Genomic DNA, 23,513 nt, shown 5'->3' with positions numbered 1-23,513 from the left:
TTTTCAAATCCAAAGGTTGTTGTGGGTTTTGAAGTTTGTATGGTTGACTTATATACTGAAGCTCGGTTTGTGTGTGTATCAAAGTTTGGTCGGTTGAGTGGTTGGTTAGTGTGATTTGTTCAGTTTTGAAAATTTTAGTGGAATTAAAAATTTTCTTTTATGGTCAAAACATTCGTAAAGTTAAACTAAGATAACATAACTCAAAGTTACAGCCACTTAGTATTACAGTCTAAGGGTATTCCTCTTCACTTGTAAGTGAGATGTCTTAAGTTTGATTATCGCCAAAGGTGAATTTGAACCACATTATTACTAGCACATTGTGAGGCTAAACTCATTCCCTCCTCATTAACATAGATAATATCGTTTATTAATAAAAAAAAACTCAAAGTTACAAAAAAAAAAATAATAATAATAATAAAAATCCTTAGCGAAAACGGTAGTGCTATTTACAGACCATTTAAAAAAAATCCTTAACAAAAAGAGTAGTGCTACTCATACACCATTTTTTTACCTCCTACACACCCTTGTTAATTTTTGTCTATTGATCTTCTTCAATTCATTTAAGTCGAAAATTGAGAGTGATGTGTGAGAAGTAAAAATAAGCGTGTAGATAAAACTATCCTATCAAAAATAAAAAAAATTAGGGTTAAACCCATTCCACAACAACTATTACATTTTAGATTTTGAAATTTGGGTCTTTAGGATTCGGTGACGTTCACTATCTACAGTTCTCAATTCTATATTTTAGTGGACCTAATTATTCGGATTTGAATCCAAAAGTTAAAATTGGTCTAACAACAAATTATTATGTAAAAATTAAAACAATTAACATCGTGAGTTATTAATTCGAGACAAATATCTGTTTCTCCACCATGAAATAAAATGGACGAATCATAACCACCTTGCCCTTTTGAGTTAAGTCCAAGAAATAAGCCATATGCCACCTTATCTTCTCAACTGATTATCAACTTTCAAATCCTCCCACGGCTGCCTCAGTTCATTGATTTCGCAAACAAATAAATGTGGACAACGAATTGTCGGCCAGAGAGATTTTTTGATATAACAGTCATACGATGTGGTATATCACATATTTTTATATAAATAGTGGGATATATGTGTATTAAAAGGTTAATCACTTAAAAATTAAAATTTTTCACCACTTACATAAAAACACGTGATGTATTATTAATGTTCCCGTCACAATTAAAAATTTCTCTTGTTGGCCATTAGTTAACTTATCACAAACCATCATAGCCTAATACGGCTAAGATCTATCGTGCCCTTTGAGCCTATGGTAATTAGCCTTAACACCCTGAAATTATTAATTAATTCCTCCAATTATCTTGCGAGAAAGTGCTAATCCAATCCAATCTCGATTAGTGCCCGCCCTGTCGTCTAGTCTAACTACAGTTGTAAGCACCGCCGCGGACCACGTCACTAAATAGCAAAAAAACCTGCACCCAGTCCCACGCTCCTAAATTGCGCGTGGAACCATCTGTCTCCTGGAAAATATCTCACGATGACGTGTACTAAAAAGGCCAGAAGGCGGGTCCCACATCGCTCCCGCCAATTAAATATCAGATGCCTATTGCCAGGTGCCACGTTAGCTCGGTGTTACTGTGCACGCGTCTGTTATTTATTTACGGTGCTCCTTCACCTATTCGGGATAAAAAGCAGCGAGAGATTAGGCTCTGAAAACGCAGACAGAAAACAGAGAGTTGTGAAGGAGAGTTATATGGGATGATGATGGAGGAGGGCAACAACGTCATCGCACCGTTCGTTATGAAGACTTACCAGATGGTCAACGATCCGACGACGGACAATTTAATCACGTGGGGAAGAGCCAACAACAGCTTCGTCGTCGTCGACCCTGTGGTCTTCTCTCAGAGACTGTTACCCGCTTACTTCAAGCACAACAATTTCTCCAGCTTCGTACGCCAGCTCAACACCTATGTGAGCAATCAGTAGTGAAATTTTTTAATTAATTAATGGGTTTTGTTAATTAAGTAGGGAGTTGAAAGACCCAGTTCGTAATATTGATTACTTTTGCAGGGATTTCGAAAGGTCGATCCAGATAAATGGGAGTTCGCGAGCGAGTGGTTTCTGCGAGGGCAGACGCATTTGCTGAGAAACGTGGCGAGGAGAAAACACATGGGCAAGAGTTCGCGTTCGAATTCAAATTCAAACTTCTTACAGGCGAAGCACGAGGAGCTCGACGGCGAAGATATAATTAGGGAGATTTCGGGGTTGAAGCAGGAGCAGAAGGCGCTGGAGCAAGAAATCGGGGATATGAACCGGCGGCTGGATGCGACGGAGCGACGGCCGCAGCAAATGATGGCGTTTCTGAACAAAGTGGCGGAGGACCCAGAGATTCTGCCACGTATGATGCTCGAGAAGAACCGCGCAACGGCGGCCCACTTGGGGGAGAAGAAACGGCGGGTTATGATGATGGCATCGACGTCGTCGTCGTCATCGACAATGGGGGCCACTACTTCCGTCAAAACTGAGGACGAAGATGACGGAACCGTAGGGGTAATTTCCTCATCTCCCGAAGCTGGTTTTGAGATGGAGAGTTTTAATCGGTATCCCACGCCACCGGAGGGCCAGACGGCGTCGGATTGGTTAAGGCAGAGGCGGGTTGTGGATCGGGTTCACACTGTACAAAACCCGTATAACATGAATCCGACGGCGTCGGGTCATGGGGCGGAGAATACCTGGAATAGTAGTAATTCCGTGTATGGGTATGGGAATGGGAGGGGCGGCGGCCCTGGCGGGGAAGTGGGATTCTTTACGGAGGCGGAAGCTAGTCCTCCACCGCCTTATCCATTTTCGCTATTGGAGGGAGGCTTTTAGTTTTTTTTTGGTGCTTTAACAATATTTGTGTTTAATTTTTTTTCGAATTTAACAAGACCTTACTTGGATTCCACATTTTGCGTTCTTTTTTCTTTAATTATGTTATTATCCACGCATCTCATTTTACTTCTTACACACCCCTTGATAATTTATGTCCGTTGATCTTCTTCAATTTATTCGATCCCACGATCGAAAATTAAAAAAATATATGAGAAGTAAATGGAGTGTGTGGATATCAAATTCCATTATTAAATGGTTAGAAATGATTTTGCTCCGTCATAATCGCCAGTTTAAAAATTATAACATTTTTTTTTACCAACAAAAAATTTATAACTTTGTAGACTATGTTTCAAAAGATTCTGTTACTAGGTGAATATGAGCTAAGTTTTTGTCCTTCGTCTGGCTAGATATAGCTTCATAACTACGTTCTTGAACATTTGAATTATTAAGTTCACGAGGATAGGTTGTAATTTTATATCATTCACGAGGAAATGTTGTAATTTTAAATCATATATCATTGAAAATGCAGCCGGCTCAGTATTGGCTCGCTTTATCATGTTGGCTCAGTATTGACTCGCTTTATCATGTTTATCCGTTTATCGTAAGAAGAATAAAGTGGCTGATAGTATGACAGAATTAGGCCATGAGTTTGACATTAGTCTTCATTTTTTTACGAGCCTTCTCCTCTTGTGGATGTGTTGATCTTTGAGGATGTTATTGGATTTCCTCAGACCCGTTTTATTAATAATTAGTTGTTTTTCTTAGGTTTTTTATTTTTAAAAAACATGGAAGGAAGAGAGAAAAGAAACACTAATGAACGACTAGTCTAGTTCTAGTGACCCCATAGCAGTCATCGAAAAGAGTTCGAATTAAACAAGGAAACTCCGCAAACTCTTGAAAATTCATGTCACTATTTAAACTCAATTTAGCTAACCTGTCAACTACAAATTATGTTTTTTGTGTATGAGTTTCACTTATATTTACACATATGGTAAACATCTTTTAGTTTTTGGTAATAAAGTTGGTAAGAAATAAATAAAATATTAAAAATTTACACGTCCTCATGAAGAATATGAATAATTTTATCAATTTGTCCATAAAAAGTGCTTTAGGAACGAGGAAGAAAAGTATAACCAAATATATTATTATTTCTATTCACCGAGGCACTACTTCTTAGTGACCAAGTTCACATGATTCATGAGGGAAAGAGATCTTCTCCGGAGATCTCTCTCTCAAATCCAGGGATCAAGTAATTTGGATTTTTAAAATTTGATCTAATGGTTAAAAATAGAGAAGTTAGTAAAAACTTACAAAAGTTAGAATAATTTTTGACCGTTAGATCAAATTTCAAAGGTTCAGATCACTTGATTCTAGAATTTTGAAGGAAGATATTTGAAGATGATCTCTTTCTATTTATAAGAAGTAACACATTTTAACTATACTCTCGACCAATCACGAATGGCCACGTTGGCTTGTCTTAATCGCAATTACTAATATACACTGTGGCAAACCCTACAGCGTTTGGCAAACTACAACACTATTTACTATTAGGAAGTGTCCACATCCAAAAGCGTATCCAATTTAAGGAAAAAAAATCCAGAGTGTTGCTGATTCACAAGGCATCACACTCGTAAATGGTCCCATCAAAATCTATACTCCTACAAGTAAATTGGCACATAAGACGACTCTACCCGGGATTTTCTCGCGACCCTTCGAACCCCTGAGGGACACAGCAAATTTACAATAGGCACAAGGGTTTCCCATCATTTGTAAGGTAGGCCGTCACCTCTAAACATGCCTTGCCTTACGTGCCACTCTTGCACGCTTTAGTGCCCATGTCATACAGTTACAATTCTGCACATAACACACAATACCGGATTTGTTCTTTCACTCCAGGCACCTGACATAGGCATGCTAAATGCACAGCGCACGTGAGTTGAAGGACTATTAAAATGTAGTCAGAATTTTTATAAACATAATCAAGTAATTAAGATTAGTCTAAAGTCAAGCAATAAAGCCAATGATGAGCCAAAGCTCCACACCAAAGTTAGAGACTCGTGCTTAATTACGCTTCCATCATGTTGGGTGGGCAGATGCTGATGAGAGATTTTTCAATGTAGTCAGGGCACGTGAGTTGGACTATTAAAATGTAATCATAATTTTTATAAACATAATCAAGTAATTAACATTAGTCTAAAGTCGAGCAATAAAGTCAACGATGAGCCAAAGATACAGGTCAAAGTCAGAGACTCGTGCTTAATTACGCTATGTTGATGAGAGATTTTTCTACGTGGTCGGAACACGGAGTGATACGCCATGTGTTATTTTACTAGTAGAGAAAAATTTCTTTTAAGTGTCCCTCCACTTTATTAAGTACTAGGTTTTTTTTTTTTTTTTTTTTTTTTTGGCTTACCTTGTCAAAATTTGTAAATGCTACCACACATGCTCATATGTTTGGATGAAGAAATTTAAGATTACTAAGGAATTTAAAAATGACGGAAATTAAAATGATGAGATTTTATTTTCTAGAATTTGTAAATTTTCTTGTTTGGTTAACCTAAAAGAACAATGGAATTGAATACGGAATTTGTTATTTTTAAACTCTCAATCATAGAAATTGGGAAATGACACTTATTTACATGGAATTTGAACTTGGGAATTGAGGTCCCAAATTCTAAGTTTTTTATCCACGCAGAAATTCTAAATTTCTGTGTTTATGAATCCAAACAAGGAAATTGATGCATGTCAATTTATAAATTCTGACTTTTATCAAAATTCCAAGTTTATTTTCCTCATCCAAACATAGTTAGGGTACAATGCTGATCTAGAATTTCTATTGGGATTGAACTTGTCAAAGCACTTGACATCTTCACTACAAAAGGTTTGAATCATACATTTGCATGTGCATGTCAAGCTTATTTTTCAAAATTCCTTTTGTTTAGTGTTGTTATTTAGTCTGAAATTTCGTCTGTTGTCCAGCTGTCGAGGCAAGTAAATTCAGACAGCCCACATGGGCCATCTGACATCTTTTCCCATGAGTGGATCTCTCACCCTTGATCTACAAAGGTCTCTTTGGCTTATGACACGTGTCTCCTTGTTCCCCTTGTCTGAAACTTTAATCTCTCCCATTAAAAGGGTTTTCAAGGATTCAATTGTTCCTTGGTTAGGTTTTTTCACATTTAAAAAAAAAAAAAAAAAAAAAAAAGGAGTGCACTTAGCTTAGAGCTACCTATGAAGCTTCCAAACCAAAACCCTAGCCACAAAACCATCTCATGCACAAACACCCAATCACTGCATATTAGAGTTGCATTGTTTTAATGGTTGTGCATTAAGCTTTGGTCTAAATTTAAGTTTCATATCCTTCATAGACCAAGTGTTTGGATTCAAGTTAGATTCTTCTTTCAACTGTTTGACTGGAGAATTTGACTAGTTATTTGAATCCAAATTTCATAAACATATCATAACATCATATCATTGTTTGTGTTGATCTCGGTGCAACAAGGTGAAAAACTCAAGAGGAGCTATCACTTCGTGAAGACCAAAAGAGTTCATCTCGTGTAAGACAAGGTTATACAAAGGTAAAGCTGCTCTATAGATAGGGATATATGAATTGAGCTTGTGTGGTCTTTGTATGAACTTTGTTTACACTAGTGGATTTTACTCAGTAGAGTCTCCCCAGTTTTTTAACCCAGAGGTAGGTTTTTCCGACCAAAAACTTCCTTGTGTTCAATACTTTACAAAGCTTTATTCATAACCCTTGTTAGAGTTAAACATTGTAGGGTTTGCTAGTATTGACACTTAAATTAATCAAGTGAACGTAACTCAATTACTAAGACTAAAACTTAACTAAAGTTCACATTGGTAAGTGTTAACCTTTTAAGTTTGTTTGGTTTATATGCGTGGGGGTCTAACAATCTGTACTCAATTGACTAGTATGTTTAACTAGTCAGTACAGTTGATTTTTAAGTTTTATTGCAGGGTAATCCACTTGGTACCAATTTCACACTTGTATATGTACAAGTATGCCATGTGTTATTATTCCAGTTGAGAATTTTTCTTTTAAGTGTCCCTCCACTTGGATATATATAAGTTTGTTGGGGCACATTGAAAAATCTCTCGCTGCTGAAGAGGGATTTGTGCTTAGAGGTTCACCTTATGTGATCCACCAGACGTAAAACCGTAATACGTATGAACAATTAAAATTATAATTTAAGGTTTCAATCTTTCTTGGTATTCTACTCAAATTAGGAGGCAACACACACACACACACACACAAGTTCTCCTTGTGACACAAGGAACATTAAAGAGAATTAGAAACAAACTAGAAAATACAAATACATTCCTATTTCACCTAGAACTTTGACCCACGCTAACACCCCCTCAAGTTGGATCATAGATATCCCCTAGGTCCAACTTGTCGAGTGAGTCCTAAAATCTTTTAGTAGAAACTGCATGAGTTAAAATATTTGCCAACTGTTATTCTATCTTTACGAACGGAATGTCAACCAAATTAACATCCAACTTTTCTTTTATGAAATGTCTATCTACCTCAACATGCTTGGTCCTATCATGATGCACCAGATTGTTAGCTATCTCATGTGCTGCCTAATATCACAGTACAACAGTATAAACCCTTTTGGTTTAAACCTTATCTCAATGAGTAGAATCTGAAGCCATATAAACTTATAAATACCATGCGTCATTCCTCTGTACTCAACCTCGGCTGAAGATCTTGCCACTACATTTTGCTTCTTACTTCAGGTCACAAGATTACCAGCTACAAACGTAAGGTCCCCCAATGTAGACCGTCGATCAATACTTCCAGCCCAATCTTCTTCTGTATACCATTTCACCTTGATATGTCCATGTTTTCTGTACATTAACCCTCTTCCTGGAGCTCATTTCAAGTAACTTAGAATCCACATTATTGCTGCCATGTGATCCTCACTAGGAGCATGCATAGATTGACTCACCACACTTGCAACGTAAGCAATATCTGGCCTTGTAAGTGACAAATAAATCAATAGCCCAACCAACCTTTGATACCTTTCCTTATTCGCCAGGACTTGATCCTAATAGATCTCCAAATGATGATTTTGCACAAAAGGTGTATCTACTGGTTTACACCCTAGCATAACAGTATCAGACAGAAGGTCTAACGTATACTTTCGCCGAGATAAGTATATTTATTCCTGAGATCTAGACACTTCAATCCCTAGGAAGTATTTAAGTCCCCCAAGATCCTTCATCTCAAACTCAGAAGACAAATACGCCTGCAACCATTCGATTTCTAATGTATCATCTACATATATGATAAACAAGGCTACTTTACCATCATTGCCTTTGATGAACGAAGTATGGTCGGAAGTACTATGTTGATACCCATATTTCTTCATTACTTGGGTGAACTGTCTAAACCACGCTCTGAATGACTGTTTAAGACCATACATTGCTTTATGAAATTTACATACTTTCCCACTGAAGTTCGCAACGCCATACCCTAGTGGAATATCCATGTACACCTCTTCCTCTAACTTTCCATGTACAAAAGTATTTTTTACATCAAACTGTCTCAGATGCCAGTCAAGGTTAGCTGCAAGAGACAATAAAACTCTAATGGTATTCATTTTCGCAACCACAGCAAACTTCTCTTGATAATTGACTCCAAATGTCTAGGTAAACCCATTAGCCACTAACCTTGCCTTGTACCTATCAATTGTTCTATCTGCCTTATGTTTGATATTGAACACCCACTTAGATCCCACTGATTTCTTTCTCTTAGGAAGTGCAAGCACATTCCATGTATTATTCTTTTGTAATGCGTCCATTTCAACTTGCATTGCCTATGTCCATTTCGAATGTTTTAAGGCTTGTTCCAATCTGGTAGGTATTTTGATAGTTTCTATCTGCTGAATAAGTGCACAATATTTTGGTTGCACATTTCCTTATGGAAAGTACCTGTCTAGTAGTATTCCTTCATTTTTTCGATGAGGTAACACATAAGATTATTGAACAACATTTGAGTGAGAGCTTACCTCGGAGATACCCGTTGGACCATAGACTCATACTTGAGGAGTATGAGATGGGCTGACATGATCTACTTCACTATTGTTGCTCATTTTATTCCTTTAATCATAGAGCTGCAATAACCAAACCAGGCACATTTGGGCCACCATTAATTATCTCATCACTCAGTGCAACCATTATCTCTAATGTAGGCCCACTCGGGCCAACATCTATTATCCCAAAATTAGTATCAGTGGATTTGTTAAGCCCATATGGGCTGTCACATTCACTACGCCCAATTGGACTGATAGGTTCATTACTTGGGTTGACAGATTTTGGGCACAACCCAAAATTGGCATCACTTGGAGCAACACGGTCTTCACAGTGAGGACGGTCATCATGGTCATCGCGGGCAGTACGGTCAGCATGGTCCGCAACACTTGGGTTGTGTGCAAAGTCTGCAGGTTGTCTCCCCCTTGAGGAGTATGGCTGGGAGTTAAAAATAATTCGTCTTCAGAAAAGGTTACATCCATAGTGACGTATGTATGTTAAGTGATGAATGATAACATCTATAGCCTTTCTGTTGAGGACTAAAGCCAAGGAACACACACAGCACTGCACATGAATCAAGATTGCTTTGTTGATTTTTGTGAAGACGGATATATGCCACACAACCAAAAACTTGAGGTTCGAGATGAAGGGTGGAGGGAAGCAAAACATGATCGGCAAGTACGCCCAAAGGTGTTCTAAAAGAGAGAACACACGATGACATTCAGTTCATGAGATAAATTGCATAGGTGACTACACCCGCCCAGTATGTCTTGGGTGTATAGCTACCAATAAGAATGGCATGGGTAATCTCAAGAAACACCCACTGTGGATGTTAGCACAGCACGCCCAAAAACACCTACTGTGGATGTTAGCACAGCAAGCCCAAGGGTTGAACCCAATATTGCATGACTTTCAGCCATTGAAAAAAGAAACGGTGGTGTGGATCTGGGTTAGGTTCCTAGAATTAGGTTCAAGGTGATTCTCTTGTTTCGAGATCACCTTTGGTTTTACTACAGGTGGTTGTTTTTCCAGCCAACGAGAACTCCAAGTCGGCAACAATGGGTAAGGGTTTAGATCTCCTCATACACCAATATCATTGATGCCCACTAAGATATTTTTTCACTAATATATTTGTAATTTATATGTCTAATGTCCCTAATCTCGTTTTGAAATAATATTATATATAGTTTCTGGTGATCAGCACCGCCGGGAAAGGTGTCATCTTATTATTTTGTGTCAAGTCATGCTTTATTTTCTCATGACGGTATCTTTTTCAACATATATTCTAACGATCGAGTTGTACATGAAAAGATAAGCTCCTGGAAACAATTTTAGGGAAAAGAAAGAGAATGGTATTGATCCTTTCCTTTTCCCAGAAAATTGATACGATTGGCAGTTCACATTGACATTCATTCTTGAAGAAGCAAAGAACATATATACAAGCACAACTGACCCTTCCAAATTGCGAACTCTCTTTCACCTAATTTACCAATATAAGTAAAGTAGCGACTAAGATCACACTTTATCATACTAATTAATCTTTAATTATGAGCTTAACGACAGTTAATGAATGTCTGTTATAGTTTATCTACCACATGAGGAAATCATTTACTGTACAAGAAAATTATATATATACTAAAACCCAAACTTCTGGTTACTGTTCTAGAGCAGTGTGCGGACCAAAATGCCCCTCAATTCGTTTGTTAAGCCAATTTTTTGCCATCTTTGCTACAGCGAAATGGCTTCCTTGCCCTCCGAGGCCACGCGTTCATCTTCTCCGTCTTCTGAATTTGCCCGCATTGCGCACGCGTCGATCATCAGTGAAAGGTTCTGCTTCGGAATTTTCTCCACTTTTCCTTCCGTTTTCACTTTCCATCGCTCTCAAATCTCGACTTCTCTCTGCGTCTCTCACTCATCTCTCATCTGTCTCTCTCACTCTTGAGGTACCCTGCCACTGGATATCATTTGCCGTTGCCGATCTGCAAGTAAAGGTTCAATTTTTCTTCATTTCTGGAATTTGGGTGTTAATTTCAATAATTTGTTTCTGTTAATTTTCGTCTTTGTTGGTTTTTCCATTTTATCAGGGTGGATTGGTTACCTCCAATGTCCACCGTCGTTTATTGGTGAGTATTTTTTCACTCTTTTTTTTTATTTTTTTTAATTTTTTTTCCTGGTAGTTTTCCGTGTTGAGGGGGGATTTGTGGAAGTATTTTTTTTTTCCCTTATTCTGGGTATTTTCTTTATATCATTAGATCCGCAGTCTGGGTGGATGATTTGTTTGTGTTTTTCGTTTCAAAACGTGTTGCTCTACGTTTTTTGGAATTTAGTTTTTGTAATTTTGGGTGTTTTGTTTATATCCTAAGATATGTTGTTTGGTTGTATGATTTGCTTCTGTGTTTTGTTTCAGGTCACTGTGCTCTTCGTTTTTTGGGGCTTCTGTGTACAAGCTTGGAAGCCAATTATGTTCAAGGTAAATAATTTCGGTTTTTTACGCATTTTCTGCAACAAATTGTATTTTTTTAATATTGTGAAAGTTATGTTTTCTATAGTGTGAAAGTCCAATCTGTGGGATTTATTTATTTTTTAATTTTGGTGTCGTTGCTGTGTTGTTTTATGGTTTTGGATGGTGTTGGAGACTTGGTGTTTCCATTTATGTGTTGCAAAAGATTTTATCTTTGCTGCTGAGCCATATGAGTGGTACATTGACTTGCTGCGCTTCAGGGCTGTCAAACATTGTGGTTTTGGTTTAGGATTTGAACGGATGGTTCTGTTTGCTACTGGTATTGACAACATTAGAGACGTTATTCCTTTCCCTAGATATCCAGGAAGAGCAGATCGTTGAATTAGTCTATAGATTGAAAGGGATATATTTGAATTAGTTGTTATAGGTTTGTGTCCTTTACCTTTATCTACATTAACAACTGTATTTCCCGATCATCATCGGAAGAACGTAGAACAAAGAATTGCTGCTGTCAATTTGATTTGTTATTAGACAAGCAGATCTATTCAGAATTCTGTGTTTTGTTGATTCACAACTTTAAATTATCTTTCGTGTGATTTTTGGAGCTCCATTGTTATTTCGATTTCTTGCGTATTGGAAGATTATGGATGCATGATTGGTTGCTGGTTGATGTGATTTCTCACCACTGCATCGCGTCCAGAAGATCAGGTTTAATAATTTTCGCACTTTCTTCAATCAATTCTGTCAATTTTTTTTGAAGAATTACACAGCTCTGGGTTTGAATCTTTGTTTGGTGATCGAAGATTGATTTCTTTGTTTCTTCATTGTCGATTCAGATGCTCGCCTCACATGGCTTCATTGGAGAAGTGATGGTTTTGCTTAAGTGTTTTAGATAATCTGAAAAAAAATATGTAGATACTATGATTTGGGGTTGCTTCCTTAAACCTTGATAAAGCAGTCCATGTAATTTTAGCATGGTATCATTTTTTATCTAATGCATGAGTATAAGAAATGTTAAGACAATAGTATATTGGGAAACACCATGTGATTTAAAATGCAAAGAGAAACAATGAACCATGTTTTATATTTTGTTCATATTGGTTGATTTAAATTTGGGAACTTTTGTCTTGGATTAATGTGTTCTGTTTAAGATATCATTTGTGGATTATGAATCGTTTGCCAATGCAAAAATTTTGCATCTTTTTTGGCAGGATTCATGCCTTTTTTTCTTAATCAGTTAATCTTTCAATCTTTTAGTTTTTATCAATAAATTTAATTTGGGTTTCATTTATTTGTAAAACTAGACACTATTTTGTGAAGATTTTTCTTTATAATTCAGTAAATAATTGCTTCTTTGGCCGTAAATTTAACTTTTGTAAATTTCCAGGTTGTTCTAGACTTTGTTGATACTGCACAGTTCTCTTCGCAGCCCATTTCTATTTCGTATAGCAGAGCTTGATAACAGGTTTGGGTCAGTCTCAATTGCCAGTAGATATTACTTTGTTTTAATTTATTCATCTTTTTTTCAAATTTTTGTGCAAATATTTTTGAAACCCAAATAATTCAAAGTTCAAATTTATGTGTAAATTGATAGGTGTGGGTGTGGACACCCAATATGAGTTTTACATGGTGTTGCTATCTGGTTTTTCACATAATTATACTGGGAACCGTTGAAATTTAGGTTTAGCTGCAGATAAAACAAAATCAAAACATTACAAAGTAGAGGTATAATTTAATTTTTATATTATCATTGGATTAAATGAATATAGTAAGAACATTGAATTGACGTATGTGCTTTTGTTTCATATTTAGAATGGATGTTTTCCTGAAATTTGCTATTAATTGGTTTTGATTTTCCTCACCGAGCATGGGAAGGGTGTAATCTACTTAAAGTAAATAACCCAAATAGTTGAAAATGCACTCACCTATTTTATTGATAACTATACAGAGATTTGAATCATTTAATTTGTGTTAAAATATTGTATTTTTTTAACTTCAATGCTTTCTTCGTTAATTTGTATCAGCTTTTTAGCTTATTAGTTGCTTATATAATTATTCCTGTGTTTTTTGTAAATTTACGAAGAAGGATTGCAAAAGATCACTTAATGCTTTGGAAAATTGCTTGGTGATTCTATTTGGTAAGCTTTGAAAAGCCTCATCTTTTTATTCTTGGTTATTTTCCCCTTAATTTGTATTTGTCCTGTCTGTACGTTTGGTACAAGTCTGTCTCACTATTTTACTGTCATCATTCAGGATTGTTTTTTATTATTTCCGTGATGTTTTGCAGGATACGTTGATAATAGATTTTGTATCAACTATCATGCGTCCAACTACGTAAGACAACCTTCTTCGTTTAATTTAAAATGGTCAGCAATAACATCAATTGTATCAAAAAGTTCGTTCACCCAATTTATATTTTTTATGTAAAAATTCATTCAAAAAGTTCAAACATCTTTCAGTTTAAATAACATTAACGTTTTATAACAATCTCTTATAGCCTTGAAACATATTTTTTTTTAATACGGTTTCTGATCCCGCAGCAACGCGCGGGCCTGATTTCTAGTAATTACTAATTTCCTTATGTTATCTCCTGGAACCTTAGAGTGCTACTCTTTGTTTAGATCATTGGATTATGCTTTTCACTCTAGTCTTTTCATTTGAGAATTCTACACGGCACGTCCTGAGTTCGATTCCTGACGCTGGTGAATCATAAGAAGGTGGCTAAGGGGAGGCTGAAATGCCTCTGTGAGTTTTTCCGGCTTCTTAAAAAATGAATTCCTGTAACAAAGCCACCAACAGGTCCCCTTAAAATAAAATTAAAAAAACAAACAAACCTCTTGATGTTGCTTTTAGTCCAGAAGGTCACATTCTGTTTCAGCACTAAATCTTAATGGGAATAAGAGGTACGTATATGAGATTAGTCAGATTTAGCGTATGGTGCCTTTATACAAAGTAATTGAGGAATTTTTAGTGTTGACATTGTAAGTGAGTATGCCTAGTATTAAAGGTCACTAGGAATTTAGAATTTAGATACAACTAGCAATCGTGTCCGTGCGATGCTACGGGTATAAAATTAAATAAGTTGAAATGCATTTACAACCACAACCAGCATTGATTCGAATGAAATTTACGAAAGCATAGGTCAAAGCATACCTTGTAAGTTGCGCGAGGCGGTATCTTTTTTTCATCATCTCCAGCTTTTTGGTTGCTTAAGGTGCAGTAAAAGATTAAGCTACATTACACAGTCTATTTAATAATTTATTACTAAGAAGGGTTGCAACATACAAATATATATAAGATAATTCCAGATTGAAATGTCTGTACCCCATACATGGTCCAGCTCTTTGCTAGTTGACACGGGTTATATAATATTTGTAAGAATTATTTAGGCAATAGATATGGAGATCATGAGGAGTGGCAAGATACCTTGTAATCTTTGCAAGGTGGACATGCAAGACATCAACAGCAATGTAAATTTTTTTACGAATTGGCAATGCACAGTGCACCAAAACTATAAACGGATTTTAACCTAACACCAAATTTACCCAAACTTCAATCATTCCTCTCATTTCTTCCAAAAAGTTACAAACACATTCTAATCTAACACCTTTCAACGGACGCAATGCCAAATTTGCGATTGATCAATCAAGGAACCAAAATGCAAAATATCCTCTTAGCCAGGAAAGTCGCAGCACATGATCAGAACTGACCCAAAACAAAATGGTTACAATTTCATCCAAATTAACCAAAACCCAAAACACCACTTAGAGAACATACCTCAGTCGCATAAAATTAGTTTCCCAGCCATGCAAAAAGACCGGTTGTCAAACGAAAAACAAAACTCGAAACAGATCCGGCCAACATCCGTCAACAACAGACGGAAACAAACGCAAAGACCGCAAAATATTCACCGTCGATCGCAACCCCAGAAATTTTGCAAAGCAATTTTACCAGGGTGGAAAAAACACCCAGACCTCCAGGTTTAAACAGATGGGAAACCCCCCCTCAAATCAGAGACCACAAAGACGATCCCCTAAAGCACAAAAATCACAAACTTTTGCCCCAATATGTTCCAACCCAGAGATATCGAAGAAGAAGAACCGCAGAGGAAGACCGAGGATAAAGCACAGTTTAGACAAAATGCAAAACAGAGATGGGGCTAAACAAAAAAGAAAAATATGGAAGCATACAGACCCAGGATGCCAGATGACCCGTTCTTTCCACTGCACCAAGCAGGCCACAAAGGTGAAAAGGAGGAAAAAGCGAGGGGCAAAATGGTCCACTCACTGATCATCCACAGTACCCACCCCGTTTTAGTTTTAGTATGTATAATTTTCGTAGGCATGCAGTTGCAAATGGAATATCAGTGTACAACTTAATTAGTCAATATACTAATGCCACTATCTCGCTTTACTACACTGTCAGCTCAAGCTGTATGGAGGGTTTCCAACCCTACACCTTACCTAATCGTATCCATCACTCTGTACTCGCTTTTCAGACTTAACCTAATTCATGTTGTACACCCTTAATTTAAGAAGATGTAAAGGTAAAAGAATTTCATATCGGTGAAAAAAAAAATTTTGTAAGAGCTTGTAAGAGGTTGGGTTATTCCCCATATTACTAATTAATTTTATGGTCGAACAATCTTTTTCATGGTTCCTGTTGTCCACGTGTTTGGCTTGAAAATTCGCCGTATGTGAGAGGGTGTGTAAGGATGTGACGGTAAAAAAAAAAAAAAAATCTCACATCGATAAAGGAAAAAACCTTATATACAATGACTTATAAGAAGTTGAGTTATTTTTCATATTACTTATCTAACGTGTACATGCAAGTGCTTAGCATCATATTAACAATGGTGGAGCTAGTTTCCATTGTTTGGACTCCTCGACAACTTCATAGATACGAACACGCCTATACAGCTGTATCCATATGGTTTATTGAGAAGGGCCCTTATTCCAGTTACACTGTGTACAACATCTACCTACAAGAGCACGATCATGAGATACGGAGGATCCGACAGAAGTACAAAATTCTGGCGTAAAATGGCATCATTGATTCTCGGGCATGGATTCTTCTCCAAAAATCTATCAGATTCAATCATGATGATGGCCACAAACGATGGACAGAAATATTTGTAGATGGTACATATTGATATAGACTTGCTGCATGAGTGGTTTTTATCAATGAAAAATAGACAATTCAAATGTACTTTGGTATAGTTGACCCGGTAACATTCCCTCGTCGAGCCATCCAATCGCATATACAATGACATTAATTAATTTAATCATTAGGTCAAGAAGTGACTCATCAGTGACGTCCTTAAAGGCCAGGTTGCTGGCAACAAATATGAAGGAGGAGATTTTCTTTGGGAAAAAAAAAAAAGAAAAAGGAAAAAAAAAAGCACAATGACCTTAACCTCTACACACCCTTGTTGTTTAGGGACAAATTTTGTATGCCTCGATGTAAGTTTGTTGCGTATATTAATGTAGTGATAGATCTGTTTATTATCATTTTATGATGGTCGTGTAGAAGTTTTTATCTTTGTGTTGAAAATGAAGATTTGTTTTTCTTGCGGGCTAAATATTAGGATTTCTTGCTCGCTAAGTTTTAAATACATTGCTTATTAGGTTTAGTGTTAATTCTTTTCAAAAATAGTGCTTTGTAACTGAATTAGAAATAAGTACGTCATCGAATTTGTAGTGTTCCTTTTCTTTTCAATTACTAAAGTATTATTCGTTATTTCGTGTGTGTGAACTTACCTTAGATGAACACTAAGGTAAATGTACCCAGATTGACACCCTTGCAACTGTTCTGTCACAAATAAAATTCTGCTATTATTTCTGTTCAAATATGTAACTTGTGATTGTCACATCCTTACCCGGGGGGAACCACTTCTCGGGCCCGCTCCACCACCGTAGCACGATATTGTCCGCTTTGGGCCTCGACTACGCCCTCACGGTTTTGTTTCTGGAAACTCATACGAGAACTTCCCGATGGGGCACCCATCCTGGGAATGCTCTCGCGCGCTACTCACTTAACTTCGGAGTTCCCATGGAACCCGAAGCCAGTGAGCTCCCAAAAGGCCTCGTGCTAGGTAGGGATGGGAATATACATTTAAGGATCACTCCCCCGGGCGATGTGGGATGTCACAATCCACCCCCCTTAGGGGTCCGACGTCCTCGTCGGCACACCACGGCCAGGGTTAGGCTCTGATACCAAATTGTCACATCCCTACCCGGGGGGAACCACTTCCCGGGCCCGCTCCACCACCGTAGCACGATATTATCCGCTTTGGGCCCCGACTACGCCCTCACGGTTTTGCTTCTAGGAACTCACATGAGAACTTCCCGATGGGTCACCCATCCTGGGAATGCTCTCCCGCGCTACTCGCTTAACTTCGGAGTTCCCATGGAACCCGAAGCCAGTGAGCTCCCAAACGGCCTCGTGCTAGGTAGGAATGAGAATATACATTTAAGGATCACTCCCCTGGACTATGTGGGATGTCACAATGATGGTGATCTTCTCTTGTAAATTGTTACTGGTTTTAGTAGATTGAGCTGCCGAAAGCACACACGTATGGCACTAAGATGCTTATATTTTGATGGAAAGAAAACGCGGAAATTACAATCCAAAAGAAAAGAGAGAAATTCAGAAGTGGGAATATGTAAATGTGCTTTTGTGCACGTAAGGCATGCAGCAAACATAACTTAGCGTTTGATTAATGAAGGAAAGAATCTTGGAGGAGAGAGAGAGAGTATTGTTGGTGACATGTTTGGTTTTAGGTTTGTTCAAAGAAAACAAACAAGAAAAATGGAAAGAGATTCTCCAAAATGATGGGGTATTCGAATTTGGAACCTAGATGGCATTTTTGGCTTTCTTCCTCCAAATTAGGGCTACATAGTGGCCATTGCAAATTGTGACAAGGCAATCGGGTTTTTAACTTCAAATAGGCTACTTTGATTCTCACTTAGCATCCCAGACATTTCTCCAACCAAAAGCTTGGAGAAACTGTAAGTGATCGATGGGGACCGGTTGTACGTGTAAGGTGAAGAATCATACAATTTCAACTTCTAATAAAATAGGTAATTCTACATAAAAATAAATAAATATTGAATATGTTTTGGTATCTATCTTTCCACCTTTGTTTAGATTAATATTTTGGTTATTCTTAGTGAAAGATCAAGTTTCATTTTACGTAATCACTTAGCTGGCTCGAGTTCATCCATGATTATATAGGAGAGTGCCAAAAATATGAGACTCATATTTTAAGTTAGGATTGATTAACTTCATAAAACTTATTGAGTCGTGATTTTAGCACTCCTCTTTTACCCTCCGACCTCAATTTTAAGTGAATATAAATTGTAAATTATATTCAATCTATAGTATAGAGGTATTTTCTCCAAACTACATAATGATATTCCAATACGTAAAAGTGAAGATGTCCCATTTTTGGAAGGAGAATTAAGATCAAGTTTAGTGCAGTTTTGCCCACCACCCAAAAGTGGTGGCATCACCATATCGTTGGACTACAATTTTGAATTTTTGAGATTTGTGCATTTAATAAATTAAATCAAATTTATCCAACGGTGGTCAATAAAATAATAAACATTATCATCATTTTAGAGCGATGAGCAAAAGTATGTTCGTTTAAGTTAAGGCAGCACAGTGCCACGTGTGCATGTCCAATAACAAATATTCCAATCACATCCTCGTATCACAGAAAGTTGACACGTGGCTAAGGGAGGATACACACCCTGATCCACACCTACCATTTAGAAGTGTCAATCTTCAAGTTTATTTCTTTGGATCACACAAAACAAATACATTGAACGTACATGGCACATTTATATATCTGTGAATCCAACATAATCATTTTTGTGATCATGATGATGATGCTATGATGTATTAGGTGCTCCAGGAGGTGGGGCTGGTTAATTTCTCGACCGATATTTTTCGACGTAGATTGGCATCCTGTAATTCTTTATGACCATCCATCCCAATCGTTGAGCTCTTTGGTATAGGATGATGAAAAAGGGCCATCAAATTTTCACGAGTGATCCAATACATCTAAGAAAGCATTAAAATCAGACGGCTAGGAAGTCTCCATGGAAACATCAGTAGCGTCAATGTTAATTTGCTCAAAGAGATTCTCCACTGTCGGGGTCCATCAAATTCTTGCTTAACCCTTCCAAAATATCCATTCCGTCCTACATATATATTGGCTGACCATGGGATTGATGCTTAACATCGAGAGCAACTTACACGGTATAGTATACAATTATTATAGCATTTTGTGTTAATTGTATAAGGATAATGATAGTTAGATCAAAATTTAAAGAATAATGTTAGGGAGATTAAATTTGTAGACAAAATTTGCAAACTAAATAATGTGTCATAAAGAAAAATGAGCATGTTTATCAAGGCTTAAGTAATAATCCAAGTATCAACTTTCATATCATTTAATTTACAAAGTTTTGTCTACAAATTCAGTCTTCCTAGCATTACCCAAATTTTAAACCAAATTTGCAAATCAAATAACGTGTAACCAATAGAAAATAAGCATGTTAATTAACACTTAACTAATAATCCAATAATCAACAACTGTATTATTTGGTTTACATAATTTGATTTAAAAATTTTGTCTCCTAGCATTACCTATTATATAATATTATGTTTTACATAAATTTTACACAAAATGACATTTTATTATTAATACAAGATGTCACATTAGCAGTATACTCATACAAAATTTTCTCATTCATCGTGTCGTCACCACCATCTACTATGTGTTTGATTTAGTAAGTACTCTCATCAGTAGGGTATATATCCTAACTAGCTTGCTAGTCCTTGTAACTAGAACGTTCTCTCTCTCTCTCTCTCTCTCTCTCTCTCTCTCTCTCTCTCTCTCTCTCTCTCTCTCTCTCTCTCTCTGTGATAAGGTGGGTGATGAGGAGGTTGTTGTTGGTTAATGGTAGTTTTACTAACATATAAAGATATCGCACTCAAATTACAACTTTTACCACCGTGCCATGCCTACCATGTCTATATATATTGAAACCCATTTCAATGTCATTGTGAATACCCTCGATCCCCTATTTTCTTCCTCCCACTCACTCTCTACTTTTGTTTGCTAAAGTGTTCTCTTTAAATCCTCAATTCACCAACTCTGTGCCTCTCCCTCCATTTGCACAAAACAGAACCACCAAACCCTCATTTCCTACATTGGAAAAGTACACCCTCTCTCTTCTCTCTCTCTCTCTCTCTCTCTCTCTCTCTCTCTCTCTCTCTCTCTCTCTCTCTATTTCCCAATATTGTCTCTCTCAATTCTCATCCTAATCTCATTCATTCATGGGTAACCCTAATTAGGTTTTCTTTCTTTACTAGTAGAAGTGGTATTACTTGAAGCTTATATCTAATCACTGATCGTATATGGACTTTTTGAAAGAACTGGAAGGAAAGCGAGTTCATGATCCTTTTGAAGCGAACATGGAAACTAAACCTACAGCAAAGTGCATATGGTTTCCAGGGCCGGTCATCATCGGAGCTGGTCCTTCCGGCTTAGCAGTTGCTGCTTGTCTCAAAGAAAAAGGCATTCCAAGCTTGATACTTGAAAGAGCTAACTGCATAGCTTCGTTATGGCAGCTCAAGACCTACGACCGTCTCCGGCTTCATCTCCCCAAGCAATTCTGTGAGCTCATACTCATGCCATTTCCTTCAGATTTTCCTACTTACCCAACAAAGCAGCAGTTTGTGGGGTACCTGAATGCTTATGCTGAAAATTTTGATTTGAAGCCGGCTTTCAACACAACGGTGGTGAGTGCAAGGTATGATAATAGATATGGGCTTTGGTTTGTTAAGACTTTGGGATTGAAAAACGAGGAGACTGAGTATGTTTGTCAATGGCTGATTGTTGCCACTGGTGAAAATGCTGAGGAAGTTGTGCCAAAATTTGAAGGAGTGAGTGAGTTTGGTGGGCCTATTGTCCACACTGGCTCTTACAAGAGTGGTGAGTTGTTTCGGGGAAAGAAGGTTTTGGTAGTTGGATGTGGTAATTCAGGCATGGAGGTTTGTTTGGATCTTTGCAACTACAATGCACGCCCTTCCCTAGTGGTAAAGGATTCGGTGAGCATACTCAACTTATAACCCAATTTTTGTTTCTTTTTCTTGAATATAAATCGATTTATTTCATTATTTGTGGAGGAATACAGCTTTAGTGGTAGAGCAGTTACCCCACACAAAAGTTACGAGAATCTAATTCGAACTCTCCTCCATGCTTGATATGGTTTCATCTCAGTGCTTCTAGTTTTTGCCTAATTACTTTAAGAAGTAATGTTAAGAGTCCATTTCATAGTACCTCTGTCTTTTAGACTGAGTAATTAATTTGAGAACTTATGTTTTTGATGAAAAAGAAGAAGTTGTGAATTACTTTAAACAGTCTATACATGGAAGTACTTTAAAAGTTTCTTCTTTTAACACACATGCATAATTCTGGGAAGATAGTGGTGGATGCTGTTGACCAGGCTAGCTATAGCTTGCCATGCACTCGATCTAGAGCCACTATAGTAAACGAAGACTCTAAGCAAAACGTCCTTCATTCTTCTCTTTACTTTCTTGGAATTTGTTTGCATGCGCAAACATTGGTCAGAAACACAAAATCTTATGCCATAATACCATTTATGTATGAAAAAATTTATGTGCTTAGCTAGCTTTCCCATATATAGAACTGTTCTTTTACAGAGAATCAGTTAGTCGTATACACATGGCACAATGTTTTATAATATTAGTACGAGAATTAACGTTAAATAATGAGATGGTAAAAAGTTCATAGAGAGAGTCGAGTTTCCTTAGCATTTCTCAACTAGAATATACATTGAAAAAAAAAACCCCCCACACACAAGCTATCATCTTCCAGTCCTTTGTTTCTTTAATGCTTTTAGAAAATTCTTTTGTTGCGTATTGATATTAACCAAGTTAGTTAGAGTGCATAGTGTATTTTTTATTTGCAATAAGTTTGAATTCTTGTTTCTGTAATTTATTAATATATTCTTTATGCATATCATTCTAAATTTATTTATGGGATGTATAAGAAAAAAACCTTTAATTTATTAATTTTCTTTCTGCATATAATTCTAAATTTGTTTTGTTTTGCAGGTGCACATCTTGCCGCAAGAGATACTTGGAATATCAACTTTTGGATTGTCCATGTGGTTGCTCAAGTGGTTCCCCATGCGCTTTGTGGATCATCTTTTGCTTCTTGTCTCACGCTTCATGCTCGGCGACACTGCTCGGTTTGGAATCCACCGTCCTGAGCGTGGCCCTCTTGAGCTCAAGAGCATGACTGGCAAGACTCCTGTTTTGGACATTGGCACCCTTGCTAAGATCAAAACTGGCCACATCAAGGTACTTGATAATAAAGTTAGTTAAGTTAATCACGCCGCTGTCTCACGTCGCTCTCCATTATGCATAAATTCAAACTAAATATGACTAATTATTATAAAAAATAAAAATTAAAAAAAAAACCCTGTAGGTTTGCAAGGCAGTAAAGCAACTAAAACATCAAGCTGTGGAGTTTATAGATGGAAGAGTAGAGAATTTCGATGCCATCATATATGCAACGGGGTACAGAAGCAATGTAATGTCTTGGTTGAAGGTACGTACCATTCTAAGGATCAAATGATTAGAAATCAAATTTTAATTATTGAAAAGATTAAAATTAAATATCGACGACATTCTAAGATATTGACCATTTTACCTAGTCGAATTCGAAAATTGATCAATTTCGCCAATTTTCTTATGTCGAGACAACTTTCTCTGAATAAATAAATAATATTATTTTATTCATGAAAGTAGCTATATGGAATATATAATTGATGAAATTTTGTTGTGTTGTGATCAGGAAACGAGCATGTTTTCTGAAAAAGATGGGTTGCCTCGGAAGCCATTCCCAAACGGGTGGAAAGGGGAATGTGGGTTGTACTCAGTGGGGTTTACACAACGTGGCCTGCTGGGTGCATCTCTTGATGCAACGAGGATTGCAGAGGATATTGAGCATAGCTGGAAAGCTAAGGCCACGCATTTTATGACCTTCACTACTTGTGCACCGCCACCGCCACCGCCACCACAACCTGCAACTTTCAATTAA

The 23,513-nt window shown here is 37.1% G+C and overlaps 2 protein-coding genes and 2 long non-coding RNA genes across 6 annotated transcripts; 3 read left to right on the top strand and 1 right to left on the bottom strand.

The window, feature by feature from the left end:
* Positions 1–1,710: 1,710 nt before the first annotated feature.
* Positions 1,711–2,853, top strand: LOC137746412 (heat stress transcription factor C-1-like). Its single transcript, XM_068486434.1, has 2 exons — positions 1,711–1,953; positions 2,053–2,853. Exons 1-2 carry the CDS (start codon positions 1,741–1,743, stop codon positions 2,851–2,853), a joined length of 1,014 nt encoding a protein of 337 aa, XP_068342535.1. The 5' UTR covers positions 1,711–1,740.
* A 7,719-nt stretch (positions 2,854–10,572) lies between these two features.
* On the top strand, positions 10,573–13,939 carry LOC137748121 (uncharacterized). 3 transcript variants are annotated; one of them, XR_011069993.1, is made up of 7 exons: positions 10,573–10,901; positions 10,995–11,033; positions 11,318–11,380; positions 12,012–12,079; positions 12,208–12,836; positions 13,455–13,509; positions 13,659–13,939. It is a non-coding gene; the product is annotated as an uncharacterized lncRNA (long non-coding RNA). The 3 variants fall into 3 exon arrangements; XR_011069991.1 differs by having other exon boundaries at positions 10,622–10,901; positions 12,759–12,836; XR_011069992.1 differs by having other exon boundaries at positions 10,623–10,895; positions 12,759–12,836.
* Position 13,940: 1 nt separating this feature from the next.
* LOC137748122 (uncharacterized) lies at positions 13,941–15,554 on the bottom strand. Its single transcript, XR_011069994.1, has 3 exons — positions 15,149–15,554; positions 14,525–14,603; positions 13,941–14,149 (listed from the first exon to the last, which is right to left on the bottom strand). It is a non-coding gene; the product is annotated as an uncharacterized lncRNA (long non-coding RNA).
* A 5,246-nt stretch (positions 15,555–20,800) lies between these two features.
* Positions 20,801–23,513, top strand: LOC137748120 (indole-3-pyruvate monooxygenase YUCCA2-like). Its single transcript, XM_068488203.1, has 4 exons — positions 20,801–21,493; positions 22,523–22,771; positions 22,899–23,021; positions 23,268–23,513. Exons 1-4 carry the CDS (start codon positions 20,801–20,803, stop codon positions 23,511–23,513), a joined length of 1,311 nt encoding a protein of 436 aa, XP_068344304.1.

This window comes from Pyrus communis, chromosome 10 (assembly GCF_963583255.1).
Source record: "Pyrus communis chromosome 10, drPyrComm1.1, whole genome shotgun sequence".
NCBI lineage: Eukaryota > Viridiplantae > Streptophyta > Magnoliopsida > Rosales > Rosaceae > Pyrus > Pyrus communis.
Note: the sequence above shows the minus strand (reverse complement) of the source record. Positions and strands in the feature narration are given on the sequence as shown.

Coding starts and splice junctions, on each gene's coding strand:
- LOC137746412 (XM_068486434.1), top strand. CDS start 1,741: ATGATGATGGAGGAGGGCAACAACGTCATCGCACCGTTCGTTATGAAG. Junction 1,954..2,052: donor TACGCCAGCTCAACACCTAT/GTGAGCAATCAG, acceptor TTACTTTTGCAG/GGATTTCGAAAGGTCGATCC.
- LOC137748120 (XM_068488203.1), top strand. CDS start 20,801: ATGGACTTTTTGAAAGAACTGGAAGGAAAGCGAGTTCATGATCCTTTT. Junction 21,494..22,522: donor CCCTAGTGGTAAAGGATTCG/GTGAGCATACTC, acceptor TTTGTTTTGCAG/GTGCACATCTTGCCGCAAGA. Junction 22,772..22,898: donor TCAAAACTGGCCACATCAAG/GTACTTGATAAT, acceptor AAAACCCTGTAG/GTTTGCAAGGCAGTAAAGCA.